General features: G+C 41.0%; 1 gene segment (V, D, J or C); it reads right to left on the minus strand.

Moving 5' to 3' along the window:
* Positions 1-3853: 3853 nt before the first annotated feature.
* Positions 3854-23371, minus strand: LOC100914442. The segment is given in 4 exon segments: positions 3854-4272; positions 17478-17573; positions 19549-19675; positions 21876-23367. Coding segments are annotated over 4 exon segments (576 nt in total).
* Between the last annotated feature and the right edge of the window lie 521 nt (positions 23372-23892).

The following is a 23892-nucleotide window of genomic DNA, read 5'->3' on the forward strand; positions in this document are numbered from 1 at the left end:
GTGAAAAGGGCTCTGTTAAACCAAACTAATTGTCTTAGTAGCAGGTTTTATGTCCCTACCATTGAGACCCTTTCTTGGAGGATCCATTATACTGGGGAGGGGGTCTCAAAACTCAAGTTTACTCTTGTATCGAGCATAACCAAACATGGCCCTTGTTGGATCACCAAATCTTATGAACATAATTTCACCTTTATTTTAATTCTATGGTTTGTTTTCCAAATGCTCAGCTTCTGACCATCCTTTGTAAGATATGCCTGAATCAAGTCTATAGTGCTGGAAAAGCCACCTTCAAAAATGGTTGCCGTCCCAAAAAAATCAACATTCACCTCTAACCTCTGTTTACAATAAAGGAACTGCAAAGGCATCTATTCGATTTCTGGGTTGTTTTAGGAATCCCCAAAGCTTTCTTGTTCCATAGCAATCCAGAGAAAACACCCATACCTGGAGGTGTAAAGCTGTGGGTGCCCCTGTCTGGGTTCACCCTCTATTTTCCATATCTTTGGCTGTGTTGCCTTCTTCACAAGACTGTCCTTCTAATGTTGTTCAACCCATATCCTGCCTTCCTCCCTTTGGAGGATTCTCTGTTTTGTCTACACCAAAGGTTTCCCGAAATCCAACTGAAATTCCTCTGTTTAAAGCTTTACTTCCCAGGAATGGGCTGACTTTTCTGACTATTGCAACCCTGTTGGCTTCTCTTGGCTCCCTGATCCAGACCATAGCCACCTTTATCTCACTGTATCCCTCTGTCAGAAGCATCTTGATAGAACTAGCCATGGGCCTGAAGAATCCAGGGAAGTTTGTCACAACCACTAAAGGCAGGTTTATTCACTTGATCTCATGGTATTGCAAAACCAGAGGGTTCTGGACACCCTAACAGATGAGAGAGGGAGATGATGTATCACCTGGAGAGACATGGGTTTTTTGTCAGAATTTCGAAGAATGTCTCCCCTTATCTTCTTTCAGTTGCCTGAACACATTGGCCATATTCTCCATTCTGCCTCCCTGGTTTGATGTTTCTCTTCTTTATTCCCCCTTCTTTGGATTCCTTTATCTCACTTTTTTTAATAAAAATCCAAATCCTTTCAAATCAAAGTTCCTCATCAATCTTCAGGGTCATTTTCAACCTTTTGATCAGAAGGGAAAATAAAAATATTATTATGATTATGTTTTTTTTTTGATTAAAGCTTTTTATTTCAAAACCTCTATGGTTGTTGTGTATAGTAATGGAACATTGTTCCATTTCTCATAGAAATTTCTATGAGAAATTGTCAGAAGACTATTGTCAGAGAGGCCTGGAGAAACTTTGAACGATGCTAATGAAGAGTAGAACCAAGAAAAGGCAGACAAAAAGAAGTTTGGGAAATCAGCTTGATGAAATGACACCCCTCCCCTCCTTGGAAAAACAAGGAATATGGAAAAGGATCCAAGCAAGATAATTTGAGAATTAGTGGAATAACAGAAAACCATGATCCAAAAAACTGCTTGGGCATCATCCTTGAAAAAGTCATAGAGAAAAACTACCCTGTTTTTGCATTAAACCTGATAGGATACCATGTTTACTCTCAGTCACTTTCCATTGAAGAAAAACTCTAATCCTAACTCAAAAGTGCACTTTTCTCATTAAATATTTAATCCAAAGCAATGCCCATGCTCCCTTCAGGTCAAGGAATTCAATTATCTTTCCACTTTTAACTCCCAATTCAATTCTGGACCTTCCTGCAATTCCCCAGCCAGGATGCCATTCCTGGAATATCATCCATAGGGTTCTGGAAGTAAAGATTTGTTCTTTCTCATAAATTGTTTTGCATGATCCAGGAGAAAAAACATATTCAAAAGAGGAAAGAAGGATCATTACCCAGTCACATTGACTTGGAACCAACTGCATTGCCCTGCCCTTGATATCTGGGCCTTAACCATCTTACTGTTTCCCACCCACCAACTTCTGTTCTTGGATCAAGCCTTTAAAATGGGAGGGGTGGGGCTTTATTCCCGGTTCAGTGTTAAAGTCATTTTGGCCCAATAGTAAAGTCTTGTTAAAGTAATAGACTGTTAATTCTCAGAAGTTTGTTAGTTGACTTGACTTTATTGTGACAAGCAGGCTTTTTGGTCTTTTGCCCCAGGCAATCCTCCTGAAAAAACTTTCCATTAAACAATCTGTATAAATCCCCTTCATCAATTGCAGATTGTCTTGAAGCCAACACTATAGTCTCATTGACTGTTGTCAAGGCATTTCCGGAGGACTCTGTTTTGTAGGGATGAAGGGGTTCTTGGCAAAGATTCTGGAGTTTGGGGTTTTTTTCTCGTCCTTTACAAATGAGGAAACTGGCAAACAGGGTGAAGTGCCCAGGTTACCATACCTAGTAATTATATGAGAGGGAACTCAGAATAATCTTCCTATTAACCACCTTTGCCCCCCACCTCCCCCACCACTTTCATCCACTTTAAAGGAAAAAATGAGCATTGTAATTTTCTGACCCTTGGGCACAGTCCAGGCCTTTCAGCTGTCAAAATCTGGCAAGGTCATGTTCTGGTTTGTACACTTTCACATACTCAGCCTTCCTTCCTTTATGGCCCAAGCATTTCAGCTTCACTGATTCCAGAATGGTCTGAATTAATTTCTTTAATTATTGAGTGATTTCATCTTTTTGCTGTCCAAAGGACTTTCTCCAGGACCACAACTGAAGTGCTGATTTTGTGGTCCATCAGCTTTCCTTGTTCTGCAAGTCTCATAGAGTCCTGGAAGTCCCAAAGCTTTGACTCTGGACTTTTGTTGGCAAGGTGACATCTCTGTTTTTTTGTAAGCTGTCCGGAGTTGCCATAGTTTTCCTTCAGAGAGGCAAGCATCTTTTCACTTCATGGTGGCACCTGCCATCTGCAATGATCATTTAGAGCAAGGCTATGAAACATGACACTGCTTCCATTTATTCTCCCACTGTTTGATTGTTACAAGATTTTAGTTTTTTTAATTAGCTTTAACTATTTATTGATTTTTTTGATTTATGGAATACAAGCATTTTCATAACAGTACAGTAAAAAGATGACCACACATGAAACTATAAATCGATTATGTACAATATGCTATTCTTTTCAGATGGACAACAAAAAAATCATGTAATTCTTTTTCTTTTTTTCTTCCCTCCAACACCCTAGACCTGGCTACCATTAGATATAAATTAGTATATATCTGAAATTTATTCTATATACATTTCTATTCATCAATTCTTTCTCCTAATACTGTAATGCCAAAGAAACTGAGCAAGACAGAGGTTAGAGACCAATTCAATAGTTTATTAAATGGAGAGAGAGAGATACAGGGACCAGATGGATCTTGGTCCTAGGGCTGGACGAGACTATCATCTCAAAGAATCAAGTCCTGAGTATTGGGACAGCAAGCTTTTTTATAATATAACAAGAATGGTGACATAATGGGGGAGTTACCTAGGTGGGGATAACCTAATGGTGGGGGAGGCCCCTAGGATAACATAATGAAGGGAGGTTACTGATATTCTAATAACATCTAAAATGGATAAACTTTTATCCGGTCAAACATTAAGAAGGAATGTCTATAACCTAAAGATATAAAACCTTCATCTCAATCATTTAAGAGGGAATGATTATAGCTCTGATTGTCCTACTATGGAATCTGGGGGCTCTCCTTGGATGCCTGGTTCTAGCTGCCGGGAGATCCCAGGGAGAGGGGGTGTCGGATGTCCCAGGGTAAGCCGGCATGCTCGGGGAGGAGAGGCTGTCCATTCTTTGCCTAGAGAACCTTGGACAGACATATTAGGGGCCCCCCTGTTGCGAGTTACCATCAAGGGGAGGGGAGATCAGACCCAGAAAACTTGAGAGACAATTGAATGAGAAATAAGAAGATCTTTATTGAAAGTAGGGGAGGAGGGGGAAGAGGTGGGGAAGTCCATTGTGGGACGTGAGGGAGGAAGCATGTGGGCATCTAAGTGCACTGGGTTGAGGACAGCTCCTTCTGAAAGACCTGGCCTTCATGGGTGACCTTGCAGTTGTAGGTGCTGTCAGAAAGCCACTGGTCAGTAGAGAGCGAGAGGTAACTGCTGGCTGTATACTTGTTGTCACTCTGGCGGACTGGGGGGCCGGTCATCACCCCCTTGGTCACGGGGGAACCATTCTTGGTCCAAGCCACATCTACAGTGCTTGGGTAGAAGCCATTTATCAGACACACGAGGGTGGCCTTTTGTGTGTCTAGCTCAGCTTTGGATGGAACAAAGGCAGTGACCATGGGGGATGCCTTGGGACGACCTGGGAGGTGTGGAAAAAGAGGGAGAGTTAGGTAGAGAAGAGTAAAATGCCAGGTTCTGAGGGACCCCTTGGTCCCCAGCCCTGAATGTCCAGTCCAGATCCCACCAGAGCCTTAGAATTAGAAAGTGCTTGGTGGGAAGGAGCAAGGCCTGGCTCAGTGTATCAGAGTTCTTTGGTTAGAAGCCTCTTTTCTCCTATAGACTATAGGAGAACTATATATAGTCTATATAGTCATTTAGATGAACAAACTGAGTCCCCAACCATGGAAAGTCCCACAAAAGTCTCCGAATAGGAAGAAGTAGGGCTCAGATTTGGAGCCATGTCCTCTGACCCCCCGTAGTGCTCCGATTTGGAGCCATGTCCTCTGACCCCCCGTAGTGCTCCCGTGTTCTCTGGGTTTTGTAGAGTGGACTCTGGCCTGAATTTCTGGGCACCAGGAGCTCAGTCTTTCTCCTGTCTGGCCTGTAAACTCTTCACCCGCTGGTCAGTCAGGGTCGCTGATCTCTGCCCTCACCTTCCAAGCCAGACCTGCTGTTCTGTCAGAGGTCTGGTTCTGCTCAGGCTCCTCTTAAACCCTCCAGGCAGAGCCTAGCCAGTGCTGCTGGGAAGTCCAGTGCATGGCCACGGCTGTCCTCCCTGTCCTGCCCCCACTTCCCCCAAGCCGCTCTCCTGCCTGTCCTAGGGGGCTCTGCCTGTCTGTCCGGAGCCATCCCTTTGCCTTGAGCAATCCGGCCCTGAGGGCTGGGAGTCAGTGTGTCTTTGGGGCTTCCTCTTTGTGGAGTGGGCCCCTGGGGTCAGCCTGCCTGCTCTGAGGAAGTCTGTGCTGAGCCGTCTCTGCTGGGCAGGGGGTCTTGTGTGGGGACACCTGGGCAGACTCTGTTCCAGAGGTGCTCAGTCTTCATGAAGCCCGGGTCTTCCCGGGAGTCTGTCTTTGGCCAGATGCCCCCCTCTGTCCCAGTCCATGTTCTCCCTCCCTGCTGTCTTGTGGGAGCAGATCTCTTGTGTGCTCTTCCCCCGGGGTCTCAGGGATGCCCCCTCTATTTGTCCCCCCAGGACACTGGGCCCCCCAGGATGAGGGGGTCCTTCTGAGAAGTACAGCTCCCCGGTCCCTCCAAACCCTCTCTTGGAGAACTAACAGTTCCCTGAAGGAGCCCAGGTCTGACCATCCTCCCCCAGACTTCCCTGTGCCCGGCTCCAAGTGTCCCTTGAGTGCAGCCCAGTGCTCAGATCTTAGGTGTCTGAATTTCTAAAGGTTTCTCATTGAGCCCAAAGGGTGGAGGGAGACAGAGCTAGGCTGAGAAAGAGTCAAGGCTATTTCTGTAGATCATCCAAGTCCCTGAGACAACCTCCAGAGAGGAAGGGAGCTCAGAGAAGAGGGGGCAACAAGGCAGAGGTCAGGGGCCACAGCAGACTGCGGATCTTTAGGAAGAGCTTGCAAATGGGACCCTAGATAGGACCCACTGCTGAGCAGAGCAAACCAGGGGAAATTTTCCCAGAGCCCCCAGTATCCCAGAAAGGGGGAGAGAAAAAGAGTGACTCACCCAGGACGGTCACCTGTGTCCCTCTGCCGAAGATAAAACACAGTGACACAGCCCTGAACAAAAACCTTCCAGTGATTTGTCTCACCCCCTCCCCTTCCCCTACATACAGCTATGCGACAGGAACACTGGTCCCTCCATCTGGTCCAGAGGCCCCTCTCCCCCTCATCACAGAGCTGGGTCAGGTGTCCCCCAATTCCCCAGTCAGTCAACACTTGCCCCCACAGTCAAGACTTGAGAGAAAACCCATTTCCTGAGTGGACATGAGTTGCCATGCCAGGCTTATTCAGGAATTCCACAAGTCAACTGTAGGGAACCCAAGTCAGGTTGGGATTTTTAGGGTCTTTTCCAATATAGTCCCCACAGATTGTCACCTTAGGATCTCATAGCACTTAACATAAATCACCTAATTCTTGGTATAAACTTCTGGGAATCATGTTTCCAGGGAATTGACAGACATGGTGTGGATGATCCCGGGCTGAGGAGAATAATGTCCAGGGTTCTGGAATGCTCTCCTTTTCCCTACATTCCCGTTGGAATTACCAATTTTCCCAAAATATCCCAAACATCCCAAATTTGGGATATTTTGGGAAAATTGGTTCAAAGATCACCAACAAAAAAATACAAACCTAAAAGGAGATTTACCTGTGACATATTACATAATGATGGAATCAGAGGGACAAATCTTAGAAATGATAACTTTGTAAAGGAAAATGAAAATGATTAATTAAACAATATCCCAAAATTTCTGGGTTCAGCTGAAGCAGGCATTGAGAATGGGGGTGGGGGTGGGGAAATAGAGTTACCATCACATATTAAGAATATAGAAAAAGAGATGTTTAGCTGAATATGCATTTTAAAACTAGAAAAAAATAAATTAAATACCAAAATAAGTACAAAAAATGAGATATTAAAATTAGAGAGGAAATATATGAATAGTTAAATTGGATATAAAAAATGACATATAAAAAAATGGCTTCTTTGAAATGATTCAAAAAGTGGACAAAACCCTTAGCTAATGTGATCAAAAGGAAGAGAGCATAAAATACAATCACTGAAATAGCAAATGGCAAAGGTGAAATGGGAAACATCCATTGGTAGCCCTGGTAGCCTCTCCCATGACTAGCCTGTGTGCTTTTATGTGAATAGAGCTCCTGATGGCCAAGAAAAAAATTCTCAGATTTCTTTCTGCATCTACCTCAAACAACATCAGCTTCCTAAAAGAGATGTCCGAAGGAAAATACCCAAGAAACCATCACCAAAATGCAAAGCTGCCACATTGATGAGAAAAGTCCTGCAAGCCTCCAGAAAGAAAGTACAGTACCATTCAAGTCCCAAGGAGCCACCATTAGGACCAGACACAATTTGGCAATTGCTTTCATTAAGAAGCAGAGAACTTGGAATAGGATATGACAGAAGGCAAAGGACTTTACCTTATGGCCAAGAGTAAATTATGAAGCAAAAACAAATGGAATGCTTTCAGGGAAAAAGGACCTTTAATGAAAGTCTTTCCAAATATTCTTAAGGAAAAGGTCTTAAATGTAGAAAACTTTCAAAGTTCAAACACAAGAGAAGAGAAACACAAAAAATATTCCAGAATGAACTAGCCTCAGGGACTCAAAATAAAAGGAAAAACTAGTTACACTATTGCTCAGACTATTCCTATGTAGCCGAAAGGTGCTTTTTTACCTGCGTAGTATGTAACAATATGAGAAATAATCCCAAATCCTGGTAGAATTAGAATATATACTTCAGGGTGACCAAAGAATCAGAATAAATGTTGATATAGAATCGGGTCTACTCCGCCAGCAGGATCGAAAAATGTTGTGTTGAGATTACGATCTGTTAGTAGTATTATGATACCTAAGAATCACGGTGAGACAACATGTGTTCCCTCTGATTCCTATTTGGGCTCACATTGGAGATCAAAGTAGAGTAAAGGTGGGCAGGGTTCTGTTATGTCTTAATGATTGGAAAGAGAGACTGAAAAAAGGGGAAGAGGGTGGAGAACAAGGAGGGCCAGGAAATGTTATCTCTGGCATGAAGGGTCCAAGACTAGACATCTCTAGAAACAAGGGTATGGGGACATCTGAGCTTCAGTCATCTAGTCAAAGGAAGGAAGAATGCCCAATACATAGTCAGATGCATGGAGAAATGCAGGTTACTCCCCAGCGAATTGACTCATCAGTTCTATCCATTATACTCTTCCAGGTCAACCCAGGACCTGCTGCAACCTAGAGAAATCATAATATCCAAGAACCTGAAGTGCCATGATACACTAATGTGATTCTCTTAATCTTTTCTTTTATCCCAGTTTCTCTCAGGTTATCAGTGCCTGGCTCTCTGCATGGGGGAGCCTAAATTAAACCAGCAAAAAAAACCCAGTTGGTATAAACACCTTGGGGCCCAGGAACAACGAGGTGAGAACAAGAATACCAGCAGCCTCTTTTACACAGGAGAGATCAGTCCCTGTGCCAGGGATGGTTTTAGAAGCTACAGAGCAGCAGGATGGCCCAGAGCACTAGTACTCCTGAGCTTGGACCTAAGGCCTTTCTCAGTGCTTATTAGCTGGAGTCAAGGAATAGTCAAGGGGAGGGATTTGGAGAGACCAGGGAAGGCTTGGGGAAGCCTTCAAGGACTTCACAAAGAAGTTTCTTTGTGGACAGGAGCAGTCCAGGAGGATAGTTTCTGCTCTGATTAATGAAAGTAAACTATATGATCTAAGTGAGCCCTGTAAAATTATGTAAAATCATTAAAAAAAAAAAAAAAGTCTCCTTTGATCTACAAACCCAAATGGTCTCCCATCCTCTCAGAGCAAGATAAGCTTTCTTGGGGGAAGTCTCAACTCCAGGCAAGATTTCTGATTTACTTGAGACTTCACTTAGACTCAAACATAAAATGGGTCTTCAGAAAACAACTCTTTGCAGATCACATTCTTCCTTGAGAATTATAAGCCCGCCAACAGATTCCCTCTTGGTATTTCTTTAACAATATTTTTTTACCATAGCCTCTGGGTTTAGAGAATTCCTTCACTCAGAACTTGCACTTTGGAGAGAATGAACCCCACCCATTCCTGCCTAACCAATTCATCTTTCCCTCATCCCTCATCATGATGACCAGGACAGGAGCTGGGGAAGCTTTCAAGATTGACTCCAGACCTAATCAGGACAAACTCTGTGTGACGAGATTTCTAGGAGGTTGAGGCAAACTTGGCACAGTAAACCAAGAAGACAGGGGAGAGACTTTAAGTGGGGAGGGGTACTGGGCAGGACCAATGAGAGCAAACCTCCTTCTGGAATGGAGATCCATGATGATATTGTGGACTTCGTCAGTTGCTTGTAATGAGGAGGAATGTAGAAACAAATGGTGAAGTGGGAGGGTGTGTGTGTGTGTGTGTGTATGTGATGATTCTAATTTCCTCTTCATTGGTGGAAAATTCTCTTTTCAGCTTTAAGACTAACAGTTTGAATTTCTTCTTTCCTTTTTCTAATCAAATTAACTAAAAGTTTTATCTATCTTGGTATTTTCATAAACCAACTCTTAGTTTTATTTATTAATTCAATACTTGTCTTACTTTCATTTTTATTAAGCTCCCCTTTTGTTTTGCATAAATTCAAATTTGGTATTTAATGGGGGAGGGGGGCGGGTTAATTTGATGTTTCTCTAGCTTTTTTTAGTTGCAAGCCAAATTCATTGATCTTCTCTTTCTCTGTTTTAGTCATGTAGAAATCTAGAGATATAAAATTTCTTCTAATAACCACTTTGGCTGCATCCCACAGATTTTGATATATTGTCTCCTTTTTGTCATTCTCTTAGATGAAATTATTTTGTCTGTGATGTGTTGTTCCACACACTCAGTCTTTAGGATTAAATCACTTTCCAACTAATTTTTAATCTATTTTCCCCTGGCCTTTTATTGCATGGAATTTTTACTACATCATGATCTCAGAAAAATGAATTTACTATTTCTGCATTTGATCTTGAAGTTTTATGCCCTAATATATGGTCAGTTTTTTTATAGGTTATGTGTACTGCTGAGAAAAAATATATATTCCTTTCAGTCTCCATTCAATTTTCTCCAAAGTCTTTCAGCCCCAACTTTTCTAGGATTTGATTTACCTCCTTATCTTTTTTTCTTATTTATTTTGTGATTTTTTTTAAAATCCAGTTCTGAAAAAGCAAGGTTGAGATCATCCGGTAGTAGTGTTTTGCAGTCTAATTCTTCTTGCAACTCTCTCAACTCTTCTTCTAGGAATTAGGATAATATATCACTTGGTGCATACATGTTTAGTATTGATATTACTTCATTATCTATGGTACCTTTAAGTAAGATGTAGTTTCCTTCCTTATCTCTTTTAATTAGATTTATTTTTGCTTTTGCTTCACCTGAGGTCAGGATTGCTACCTTTGGTTTTTTGTTTGTTTGTTTTGCTTTGTTTTTTTTATTTAACCTCAGCAGAAGCATAACAGATTCTGCTTCAAGTTTGTACCTTTACTCTAATAAATGTTTCACTCTGCTTTAAATGAGTTTCTTATATACAACAAATTGTAGGTTTTGGCTTTTAATCCAGTCTGCTATGCACTTCCCTTTTATGGGAGTTAATCCCATTCACATTCACAGATAAAGTCAGTAATTCTCTATTTCCTGACATCTTTTTGTACCCTCACTAATATATTTCTCTTTTCTTTCCCTTTTTACATCCTTCTCAGTATTTTGTCACTGATTACCACCACCCCCAATTAGCCCTCACCTTCTTATACCTTTTCCCTTCTACTTCTGTTCTTCTTTCCATTAACCTCCCCCATTCTTGTCCCACTTCCCCTACCATTTCCCTATGGGGTGTAAGAAACTTCTTTGTGAAGCTAACCGTGTCTGATATTCTCTGAGCCAAATCCAATGAGAGTAATATTCATACAGTGCTCCTCCCCCTCCTTTCTTTCCCTCAATTACAAGAGGTTTTTTTTTTTTTTTTTTTGCCTCCTTCTGAGATATAATTTACCCCATTTTAACTTTATTTTCTTCTTTCAGGGGAATCACCTTTCCTCCTCTAGTTTCTTTTTTAAATCATCACAATAAAATCAAATTATACCTGCATCATCTGACTATACACATAAAAGAGATACAGATATCGACTTTAACATATTGTCTTCCCATATAGGGATACAAGTTTTTAACTTTTAAAAGAAAGATATTTTTTATTTCCTTTTCACCTTTTTTATGCTTCTTTTGAGCTCTGTATCTAAAGATCAAATTCTGTATTCAGCTCTGGTCTTTTCATCAGAAATAGATGAAATTCACCTGTTCACTGATTGAGCATATTTTTCCCTGAAAGATAATGCTCAATTTTGCTGGATATTTGATTCTTGGCTGTAATCCAAATTCCTTTGCCTTTTGGGATATCAGATTTCATACCCTTCAACCTGTTAAAGTGAAAGCTGCTTAGTCTTGGATAATCCTGGTTGTGGCTCCTCGATATTTGAATTGCCTCCTTCTGGCTACTTGCAATATTTTCTAGTTAATTTGATAATTCTGAAATTTGGGTACAAAGTTCCTTGGAGTTTTCATTTTGGCATCTCGTTCAGGACATATGCAGTGAATTCTTTCAATGGCTATTTTGCCTTCTGGTTCTAGGACATCTATGCTGTCTTCTTGATAATTTCCTGAAAGATGATGTCTAGGCTCTTTTTTTCTCCATCCTGATTTCAAAAAGTCTAATAATTCTTAGACTGTCTCTCCTAGATGGTTTCCAGATCAGTTGTTTTTTTTTTTTTTTCCACTTAGGTATTTTACATATTCTATTTTTTCATGTTTGTTTTTGCTTTTGTTTTTTCTTTAAATCTCATTAAGTCATTCACTTCCATTTTTCAGTCCTACTTTTTTGTGAATTATTTTCTTCACTTAGCTTTTTTATCTCCTTTTGCATTGGCCAATTGAGATGTTTTGTTCATTGCATTTTTTTCCATTTCAGAAATTCTTTTTTTCAATGAATTGGTTGCTTTTTCATATATATATATATATATATATATATATATATATATATATATATTTTGTAAGAAGTTTTTGTCTTTTCCATTTCATCAAATCTATTTTTTAAGAAGTTTTCTTCAGATTATTTTTTTTTCTTTTCCATAACCTCTTGCAATGATCTCATTTCCTTTCCCCACATTTCTACTAACTCTCTTTTAAATTCCTTTTGGAATTCTTTCTAGAGAGCTTTGTGAAATGGGAATGAACTCATATTACCCTTTGGGGTTTCATCTGGTGGTGATCTGCCTTTAGGATCCTCAAGGTGTGGGGTCTGTTCTTCTTTCCTCAATAAAAGCTGTCTATGGTCAGAGATCTTTTGGCCTTTTTGATCTTTGTTTTAAGTTTGAGATCTGCTCTTAAGGCAAAGGACATCTTCTATAGCTTGCTCTGGGCCCCGTGTTGATGACTGACTTTTAGTGCTGGGCAGGCATGGCCTGGTCCCATTGTGGAGGTCCAGGCCTCACAGTTTGTCTTTTGTATTTGCTTTGAGTGTCTCACAGTGAATCTTCTGATCCACTGGCCCTTAACCAGGAAAGAGAAGCCTAAGAGCCTCACAGTCGATTCCCTGGCATGAGGACACCACAATACCATGGCTTTATGCTGAAGCTCCCTACCCTAGCTCTCTGAGCTGTGGCTTGCTAGCCTCTCTCCCTGCCTGTTTGAAAAAAGATCTTTTCCGAAGTTCTTCCACAGTATCATCTTATAAAAATTTGTTGGTTCTTCCACCCAAAACCTATACAGAGGCTTAATCTGCTGTCCATGTCAGGGAAGCTCAGATGAGGTTAGGTATATATTCTCTGCCATCTTGGCTTTATCCGAAATTACTATTTCAAGACCACAGAGGTACACAATTAGAATTTCTACTCATGTCCTCTGACTACAAATCTGGAGATCTCTCCACTATACCATATTGCCTTTCAAGTAGGTGACCAGGTCAAAAAGGAGGCAATATGCTTAAAAAGGTATTGTCGATCTCCCTACTCCCATGGGGTTTTGGCTAGAGAAGGGTAAGTATAAAAGACATCAACAACACCACATTCTCTGCCAATGTTCTCTACCTAATTAACTTTCCTCTTTATTTTAATGCTTATACCTTTTTTCACAAATTTGGTAAAACTAGTCAGATTTTTATAAAACTCTTTTCACAATGGTGTCATTCATAAAGTTTCTCTCCAGCGTAGATGTAGATGTAGATCTCTGATGTAGATTAAGTGGTTCCCCACTTCAAAAAACTTTCCCCCAGTGATTACATTCATAAGATTTTTCTCCAGTGTGAATTCTCTTGTGTCTAGGAAGAACTCTCCTATGTTTCTTCAAATTTAATTTAATTTTATTTTAAATTTTTTAAAAAGCTTTTAATTTTCAAAACATATGCATAGATAATTCTTTTTTTTTTCTTTTTCTTTTTATTTTATGGATAATTCTTTAACACTGACTCTTGTAAAATCTTATCTTCCAAATTTCTTCCCCTTCTCCCCACCTTTTCAACTAGATGGCAAATAATCCAATATATGTCAAACATGGTAAAAACACATCTTCCATCCAATATGTGTATAAATATTTTATACAATTGTCTTGCTGTACAAGATGTATCAGATGAAAAAGTTAAGAAAATGAGAAAGAAACAAAATGCAAGCAAACAACAATGAAAAGAGTGAAAATGCAATGTTGTGATGTACTCAGTTCTCGCAGTCCTGTCTGAGTGTAGATGTCTCTCTTAATCACAAGATTATTGGAAATGGCCTAAATCACCTCATTGTTGAATAGAGCCAAGTCTATCAAAATGATCATCATACAATCTAGCTGTTGCTGTGTACAATGATCCCCTTGTCTGTTCATTTCACTTAGCATCAGTTCATGTCAGGCTCTTCAGGCCTCTATAAATCATCCTGCTCATCTTTTTTTATAGAACAATAATATTCCATATCATTCATACACCATAATTTATTCAGCCAATCTCCAACTTATGGCCATGCACTCAATTTCCAGTTACTTGCCACTACTAAATGGGCCACCACAAACATTTTTGCACATGTGAGTCCCTTTCCCTCCTTTAATATCTCTTTGGGATATAAGTCCAGTAGAAGCACTGATGGGTCAAAGGGTATGCACAGTTTGATAACCTTTTGAGAATAGTTCCAAATTGCTCTTCAGAATGACTGAATCACTTCATAACTCCATCAACAATATATTAGTGTCCCAGTTTTCCCACATACCCTCCAGCATTGGTCACTATCTTTTCTGGTCATCTTAGACAATCTGAGAGGTGTGTAGGGACACAGAGTTGTCTTAATTTGCATTACTCTGATCAGTAGTGATTTATAGCATCAGTTCCTGTATGTCTCTACAGGCCTCTCTGAAATCAACCTGCTGATCATCTCTTATGAAACAATAATATTCCATAATGTTCACATACCATAACTTATTCAGCCATTCTCTAACTGATGGGGATCCACTCAAAAACTTCTCTTAAAAAAAAAAAAAAAAACATTTCCTATATTGGTTACATTCATAGTTTCTCTGCAGTGTGGATTCTCTGATGTTCAATAAGAACTCCTTTTTTTCTAAAATCTTTTCCACACTGGTTATATTCATAAGGTTTCTCTCCAGAGTGGACTCTCTGATGTTGTTTAAGAGCTCCCTGTGCTTTAAAGGCTTTTCCACACTGGTTACATTCATAAGATTTCTCTCTAGTGTGGTTTTTCTGATGTTCAATAAAACCTTCCTTGCTTCTAAAAGCCTTTCCACACTGGTTACATTCATAAGGTTTCTCTCCAGTGTGGGTTCTCTGATGTCCAATAAGAGATTCCTTCTTTCTAAAAGCTTTTCCACACTGGTTACATTCATAAGGTTTCTCTCCAGTGTGGGTTCTATGATGTTTATTAAGAGTTCCCTTCTGTCTAAAGACCTTTCCACACTGGTTACATTCATAAAGGTTCTCTCTAGTATGGTTTCTCTGATGTTCAATAAAACCTTTCTTGGTTATAAAAGCTTTTCCACACTGGTTACATTCATAAGGTTTCTCTCCAGTGTGGGTTCTCTGATGGGTAATAAGAGAGCCTTTCTTTCTAAAATCCTTTCCACACTGGTTACATTCATAAGGTTTCTCTCCAGAGTGGATTCTCTGATGTCCTTTAAGAGCTCCCTTTTCTTTAAAGGCCTTTCCACACTGGTTGCATTCATAAGGTTTTTCTCCAGTGTGAGTTCTCTGATGGGTAATAAGAGATTCCTTCTTTCTAAAACTTTTTCCACACTGGTTACATTCATAAGGTTTCTCTCCAGTGTGGGTTCTATGATGTTTATTAAGAGCTCCCTTTTCTCTAAAAGCCTTTCCACACTGCTTACATTCATAAGGTTTTTCTCCAGTGTGGGTTCTCTGATGGCCAATAAGAGCTCCATTTAGTCTAAAAGCCTTTCCACACTGCTTACATTCATACGGTTTCTTTCCTGTGTGGATACTCTGATGTGTACTAAGACTAGTTTTATACTTAAAAGCCTTTCCACACTTCATACATTCATAAGGTTTCTCTCTAATGTGGGTTCTGTGATGTTCTATAAGAGCTCCCTTTTGTCTAAAAGCCTTTCCACACTGGTTACATTCATAAGGTTTCTCTCCAGTGTGGGTTCTCTGATGGCCAATAAGAGATTCCTTCTTTCTAAAAGCTTTTCTACACTGGTTACATTCATAAGGTTTCTCTCCAGAGTGAATTCTCTGATGTCTCATAAGAGCTCCCTTTTCTCTAAAAGCTTTTCCACATTGATTACATTCATAATCTCTCTCTCTAATGGGGATTCTCTTGTGTGATGCACAGTTTTCTCTCCAAGTAAAGTCACAGGGAACATCACCCAGGAATCTTTGCTTGTGAGTTTCTACCACAGAGTGGCTTTGCTCTGCTGTAGTTTCCTTCATTCCAAGTCTGATCGCTCCTTCCAAAAAAAAAGAAAAAAGAAAGAAAAGAAAACAATAAAACAAAAATAGGAATAATGCAGACACACACCCACACACACACACACATTCATATCCCAGTCCATCCATGAGAAGCATAGGCAAAGAGAAAAATCCTAAATGGACAGAAGCAGTCATTTTAAATCCAATTAATTTACATCAAAAATATAATTTGAAATCTATGGAGCTTCATGCACAGTTACATTAGACATCACAGAAAGTGCCTTCATTCTCATGGGTACACAACTCAAGATATCTGCTAAGGACCATGTGTAAATGAAGGGGCAGGTCAGTTCTCCCAGATGTGAATCCTAACATCTGAAGGAGTTGCAAGGCCGCCTTTTCTGATGCAAATGTTCCTTGTGGATGGAATTTATTTCATTGGAGGCAAGAGGGAAGAGGGGAGAGGTCAGACAAAGCAACTATCTCTCAATGGAGAGTTCAGAAAACGCAATTGCCTCTCAGTCTCCTTTTATGATCACCATCAACCTCTCACACAAAGGGATCCATTCTGCTGGACTGAGCTGGATCTCCAGCAGCCACCGGTAGGTGGCTCCCGTATCACAACAGACATCAGCTCAGAATGGCTGAGTGACTTGACCCAAATCCCAACAGCTTAGACTAGTATTTACATCCTATAAATGATCATTCAGTGGGGTTCTAGTTGCCATCCTTTTAAAGGTTGTGCATATATTTTTATATATAAAATATTACATAAAAATAACATAAAGAACAATTTATAATTGTCTGGACTATATTTGTTATGTAGTGCAATTTTTGTCGTAAGTCAATGGAAATATAAATTTGTTTAACAGTAAATAACAATTTCTTTTGATTGGCTAGTGATTAAAAAATGAATTTCATTGTTTCAACAGGAGCTTGTCCAGTTCTTCTATTTTCTATCTCATACATATATGGCCATTTTCATCATGTCTGTTTCAAAATCACAATACAGATGGACTATGAGTAGGGCCTTAAACCAGGAAAACCAAACTTTTAATCCCACCTCAGAAGCCTGCTAGTCAAGTTGTAGGATCTCTGTGTGATTCAGTTTTCTTTATCTGTAAAAGGGCCTTAATAACATCTGCAAAGTCCTTGGGTTGTCATGAGGATAAAATAAGACAAGGCTGTGTGTGACACACAGTGCAGTATAAGTGTACTAGCTATTTTCTTTCATTTTGACTCTTTCCTTGCCAATTCTGCTCTCCCTCTTAAACCATTATTATCCCCATCATTTAATGAAGTACTGAGGCACTAAATTTATTCACAGTGGATTTCTCCATAGTTGCTGGGGTATTTTCTGCCCCACCATTCTGTGACCTCCATGAGAGCAGAGGATGTCCCTTATACCACTTTATGTTCCTAGTGCTCAGCCCAGACATGCCATGTACCAGGCCCTAAGACGTTCTAAGAAATGGCTCATAAGGAGAATTCCATTGTCCCAAACAATGACTTCTAATAGGATCACAGATGATCACTGGGAGGGATGTACGGTACCATGGATTGCGACCAACTCATTTTATAGATGGGAAACTGAGATTCACTGAGGAGCCCAGGACGCTGCTGGCAAGAAATATCCAACAATGAAATCCAAGTCTGGTCTTTCTCCCCCAAACTGATCACTTACTTCAGGATAATACCTAGAATCCTCTTGTAACCATAGCTCTCATATACCTGCTTTCAATTCACTCACCTGGAGAGTAGCTTCTGAGGCCTTCTTTGTCCAGCGTCCAACATGCTTCCCTTTGCTCAAAATAAGAGATCACTTCTTCTCTGGGAACTGGAAGCCCTAGGCATGGAAATCAGTTAGAGATGAAGATGGAGAGAGGTTTGTATTTTAGTTCTCTTTTTAAAAAAGGGTGAGGATCCAGAGTTGCTCCATGTTGAAATCCAACCCTTTTTTGTTCAAATATATATGTCTATACTTACCCACTAGTGATTGTAATGCAAGTAATCTAAAACAGAATGTGCCCCACTATTTGGACAACTTCTTCTGAGAGAGAGGCAAAGGCCCTTCCTCCCATCTCCTGTCCTGTGAGGCTCCCTTCTAGCAGAAACTTCTGATCCCAAACCTGGGTAAAAAAAAAAGTTTTGGGGCTGGAGCAGCCTTGGACCTGATCATTATGGACCTTGGACTTGCAGACCTTTTTTTACAAAAAGATAGACTCATTCCATAGTTTCCACTATCTAGGAGTTAAAGGGAGTCTAGTACAGTGGAGAGTCCTGGGCATAGAGTCAAATGTACCTGAGTTTGAATTAATTCTTGGACAATTACTAACAATTACCTCTGTTTGCCTCACTTTTTTCAATTCTCAAATGAGGATAAAAATATCACCTAACTTGGAAATTTAAGATCACCTTAAAGTGACACAATATTTGCTTTTATTTTTAATTAATAAACAAGCATTTCCATAACAGTAAAATAAAAATGGTAATTGCACATGTAACTGTCAAATCTAAAATGCACAACTTGCTAGTCCTTTCAAATAGACAACAAAATGATCAAGTAAATTTTTTATCTTCACTGTGCTTGTCCCTACATTAGATATGGCAGATATTATGTAGAAATATATACACAGCTTAATGATAAACACATGAATGCATGCATGTATATATGTATATGTATATACCTTTGTAAAATTATGCTATCTATATATTTGTTTATCAGTTTTTTCCTCTGAATGCAAACAGCATCTTTCTTGATTTGTTCTTTAGCATTAATTTATGTGCTTAGGATACTCAAAGTAACGTATTTACTGGAAGTTGTTCTTAAACAATATTGTAACTGTATTGTAAAGTGTTAGGATTCTTATAAGGTGCCAAGTCAGTGGAATTGATGAGATAATGATTCTCTAACTTACATGTACTTAGTACTTACTATAATTCCACAAGATTCACACCTTTAAGAGAGCATATATAAGCTAGGAGCCTCAACCAGGATTGACTCAGGAGATTCAGAAGCCAGGATTCAGTTGAAGAGATTCACAAACCAGAGAAGGTAGTCAGGCAGAACAAAGGAAGACAGAGAAGTGGTGGCAGGCTGTCCTGTGGAGAACACTGAAACCAAGATCCGGAAGGCCTCCAGAAAGCTAGCTGAGCTCCATGTGAAGGAGATAAGATTTTGAAGGAAACAATAAAGGAATTGGACTTTAACTTCTGGCTGCATTTGAGGTAATTATTACACTGAACTGAAACTTAAGGCTACCTCCAGAAGCCCCTAAAAAACCTGATCCTAGAGAACATTATATTTTAGAAAAGAATATTACAGTAAAGAAAGTGTATGGCACAGCACCTTGCAAATAGCAGGTAAAAAAAAAATGCTTCTTCCCTTCCCATCACTGTTTCTGCAATTTGAGGGCAACACAAAGGAAGGTTAATGAGAGATTTCCTATACTAGGGACAACTAGGTAGTTTGGGCTACAAGCTGATGCTTATTCAAAAGAAGAATATTCCAAAAATATTTGAAAAAAAAAAATCCCCAAAAAGAATAAGTTGAAAGGAAAAACTGCCTGAGCAATATTCAGATCTTTGGCAGACAAAATTCATTTCCAGGTAGAGTCTAACCTCTAAGATGAGTTCTGTGTTGGAAATGCTTCCACACTGATTTAATTTTTGACCTGGGAATTGGTAAGCAAGACCTTCAGGAGCCATAAGGGACATCCCAAGATCCTATTATAATGCAAAGACCATCCCTTTCCCTTCTCTTCAGATACCCCCAAATTCTGCACCCTGGGGAATGAAGGTATTGATTGTAGACTTCTTACCCAGGGAGAGCAGGTTCCGGGCATTCTCCACCATGACCTCCTTATACAACTCCTTCTGAGAGGGGTTCAAGAGCCCCCATTCCTCCTGGGTGAAATCCACAGCTACATCCTTGAATGTCACCACCTCCTAAATCATCAAAAGTCATAAGCTGCAAATGCAGCTGAAAACCTTTAGAATTAAAGAGTCCAAACCTCTTAAATTTACAGGACGAAACTGAAACACAGAGACAGTATTTGCCCAAATAGTCTTAATGAGTGTCAGAGTCAATAAGAGACTGATTGAATTTCGGATCAGTTGAAATAAAGCCAAGAAATACCTTATTACATGTAATGTTCTGTGTTAGAATCCTTACAAGGTGTTAAGTCACTAGAATTGATAGAAACAATGCTTATGTTTACACCTTTGAGAGTTCACACATTAGCTCACACATTAGTTCACAAGTTTGGGAGATTTCAGAATTCAGTATGAGATTTACAAGTTTATACCTCCCACAATCCCACTCTCTCAGAGGAGGAGTCAACCTTTGAGTTTACACCTCTAAAAGATCATAAAAGGAGCTGAGTCAGTGAGGAGTTCAGTTGAAGAGATTGAAAGCCAGACGTCGGTCAGTTGAGGAGATTGAGAAGCTAGAGACTGGAGTTGGGCAGAACTGGGGATTAGGAAGAAGAGAGGCTGAAGCTGGCAGAGGCAGAGGCAGAGGCAGAGGCAAAAGACTAGCAAGGAGAGCTCTCGGAACCAAAGAAAGCTAACTGGGCTATTTTGGAAGAGACAATAAAAGACAAAAAATGAAAGAGAATCACCAGAAGCCTGATCAAAGATGGAATGTCTCTCTGAGTCTGTTCTAGTCCCCGGGAATATTGGTTTCAGTGGAGAAGTGACGGAGGAGAGCCACCATGATGGTGTGAGATGGAGTGAATGTCTCTCCTTGGCTCCGAGACCTTGAGCTCCAGCCTCCAGTCCTCTGTCTTTTATCAGTCTGTCTCTGGCTGAGTTTGTCCCAGTTTATATGCTCTATCACAGTTAAATCCATTCATCACACTGAGTATAAGCCAATCATTACATCACTAAGGAACCATTATTTGTTGTAAGATTAATTCAATCATACTGACTAGAGAACTATTAATCACCATGCTAAACTAGATAACCATTGTCTTATTAAATCCACTGACTTAAACCCTTGTGAGAATCCTTGTTTCAAGTACAGAGTTCTTTATATTACATTTACATTAGAATTATGCAACACATAATGGAATGGCATCCTAGGGCCACATGGCACATGCCTTTAATGGATTTTTCCAAACTCTTTCCTTGGTAACCCTACTGCTCTCCCAACTGTATGTCCTATTTCCCACTTTTTGGACCTATTTGACCTCTTCACTTTATCTATGATTCTTCTTCTCATAAATATAACACCAGAAATGTGCTTTCAGTGTTCTTATCATAATCTTGCACAATTAAAAGCACATCCCATTCTCAGGTAAAATCAATACAGCAACAATCTTAGAGGTCACAGAAGACCACGTCCTTGATCCTTTTCCAGGTTCAGGAGGCTTGGCAAAGGACCAAAACTCCATGATATGGGCAGCCTCCTTTGGTAGCCCTGGTAGCCTCTCCGATGACTAGCCTGTATGCTTTTGTGTGAATAGAGCTCCTGATGGTCAAGAGAAAAATTCTCAGATTTCTTTCTCTATCTTCCTCAAATCATATCAACTTCTTGAAAAAGATCTCAGAGTGAAATCTCTGGAAAATCCCAGGAAATCATGACCAAAATGCAGACCTGCCAAGTCAATGAGAAAAATCCTGCAAGCGCTAGAAAGAAAGTCCTGTCCAGTTCAAGTCCCAAGGAGCCACCATTTAGATCAGCCCTAATTTAGCAGCAACTTTCATTAAGGAGCAGAGAATTTAGAATAGAATCTGTTAGAAAGCAAAGGGCATGATCTTATAGCCAAGAGCAAAGTATGAAGCAAAAAGAAATACAATGCTATCAGGGAAAAGATCTTAGAGATTCAGAGCGCAGAGAAGACAACAGGCAGGAGCTCAAGGTCTCAAACCAAGAAGAGAGATAGGCCTCTAAGAAAGCTAACTGGGCCCCAGGCAAGGAGATAATAAAGGATTTGGACCTTAACACCTGGCTACTCTTGTGGTGATTACTGAACTAAAATGAAGGCTGCTCCCAAGACCTCCAGAGACCCCAAGAAAACCGAACCAGAGAACATTACAATGACCCATACATCAGGCCCTGCCAGCTCCACAGCCCATCTTCCCTGTCTGCAGAAATGGTTGTGACTGTTGATGTTGGTCAGATCTATGGATAGACTTCACTCACCTGAGGAGGAGGTCCAAGGCTCCCAGGGCCCATTCCCTCAGGCTCCTAGATCCCTGTGGAGGTAGCAAAGCAACCAAATTGACTGCATTTTGTCAAGATTCTCCCTCTGATCCCTGATCTTTATCTATCTCAGGGTCTTATTGCTCCCACCCTTGAGGGACCCACAGCCAAAACTCTTACTAACAGAGATCACATAAAACTTTGGGAGCCTTTAATTATAAACCTCTCTAAAAACCAAGAGAAAGGCCAGGAACTCCAGGAGTATCCCTCCCATCTTTATCTCTGCATAGAAAAGCCCAGCTTCCCCTCATCCTAGTCCTGACAGTCTTTGACTTCATAGACTGGGGATTGCTGTTCGGGGCTCTGAGAGTAAAACTGTTCTCATTTCAGCTCACTTTTGGTGTCTGTCTTTGACCCAATCCCTGCTCGGGCCAGGCCCAGGTCACCTGAAGAAGCTGGAGAGGGAGAAGCATCCCAGAGGAAGCAAGAACTTTCCACTCTTTTTCTAAACAAGAGGTAAGTCTGCAGGGATTCCTGGTGGAGGGTCAGAATTGGAAAGGGAGGTGATCTGAAGAGGAAGACTGCTCCCTTCCATCTTTTACTCCCCTCCCCCTCCCTCCTACAGAAACCCCAGAAATACAAGTGGGGTTGGGATCCCAGATGGGAGCCTCCATGGCTCCTGAGTCAGACCTTTCTACTCCACCTCGCGCTCTGCCTCCTTAACTCCCCTAACCCCAACTAACACATACATTATGCTTCTAGACAACAGACTGACTTCTTTGGTTAGGAAGGAGGGAAAGTGGGAAAGGCTCTGCAATGGAGGCCCCAGAGAATGACCAGGGGAAGCCTGAGCCTGAGAGACAAAATCTAGTCTGAGATTCAACTCTGAGGGCCCAGAGAGGAGGGGCCAGGAAGCAGGAGGTCTGGGGAACAAGGGTGGGGTCTGGGAGGCAACATAAACCAATATAAATCATGACAAGAAGGTCAGAGCCAATGGAATGAGAGAATTGCTCCTGATGGACAGCTGAGCCTGGGAAAGCAGATAGACTATATCCTGAGGTCTACCTAGGAGCTGGGGAGATCTGCTAGGACCTTCTGGTATTGGTGTCTGAAGGCAGGATAGCTGGATCTCTAACTAAGACATTGGACGGGGAGATGGGGCACCTGGGTCCTGATCAGAAGGCTGAAATTAGAACTCCTAGATTTTTATGGACAAAGTCTGAAGTCTGGGAAGTCTGGGCTAGTTTGGGAAGTGACTGGGAATCAGAAAAGGTTTAGGCATGGGGAGTTCATTCAACAGGCATCCTTGGTAGAAGGATGGGTTCCTGGTCGACCTGGAGGTCATGTACCCAAAGGGTCAGGAGACCTAAAGGCAAGGACTGTCAGTGGAAGCCAGGAAATATGGGGGATGCTGGCTCAGACCTACCTGAGAGCTGCAAGCACATGTCTGTCTGCTAGAGTTCCGAGTAATCTCAGCTCCAATGGAAAAAAGGGGAAAGACAGGATCTTCCAGGGAAAAAGGGAAGGGACCTGAGCTCTGGGGAGGGGTGGGGGAAGGGAGAGAGATTATGAGCTGCCAGGGACAAAAGGGGAGAGATCTGAGCTCCTGGGGGGGAAAAGGAGAGCTCTGAGTTGCCAGGGGAAAAGGGGAGAAACCTGAACTCTCAGGGAAGGTAAAGAAGTTTCTATTGCAGGGAAGGGAGGAGCAGAAAGACAGAATGACCCCACCTCAGACTTCCGGCTTCTTATCAGTCCAATCTGGGAGTGTCTTCCTGGTCCCAAGAGCTCCACCCTGTCCATCCCCCAGAATGCTTGAGCCCTTTCCTCACCCAGGGCCAGGACTTCAGCTTGCCAGTGCCTCTTTTATGTAAGTCCTGCTCCCATCACACAAAGAACTTCTGCCTTAAACTCCTCCCAGTCTCCTCTTGGAGGAGGGACTACTTTTTGTAGTGGCTAGAAATTGGAAATTGAGTGGATGTCCTTCAATTGGAGAATCTCAGGGTAAATTGTGGTATAT

Source organism: Sarcophilus harrisii, chromosome 1 (genome assembly GCF_902635505.1).
Source record: "Sarcophilus harrisii chromosome 1, mSarHar1.11, whole genome shotgun sequence".
NCBI classification, from domain to species: Eukaryota; Metazoa; Chordata; class Mammalia; order Dasyuromorphia; family Dasyuridae; genus Sarcophilus; species Sarcophilus harrisii.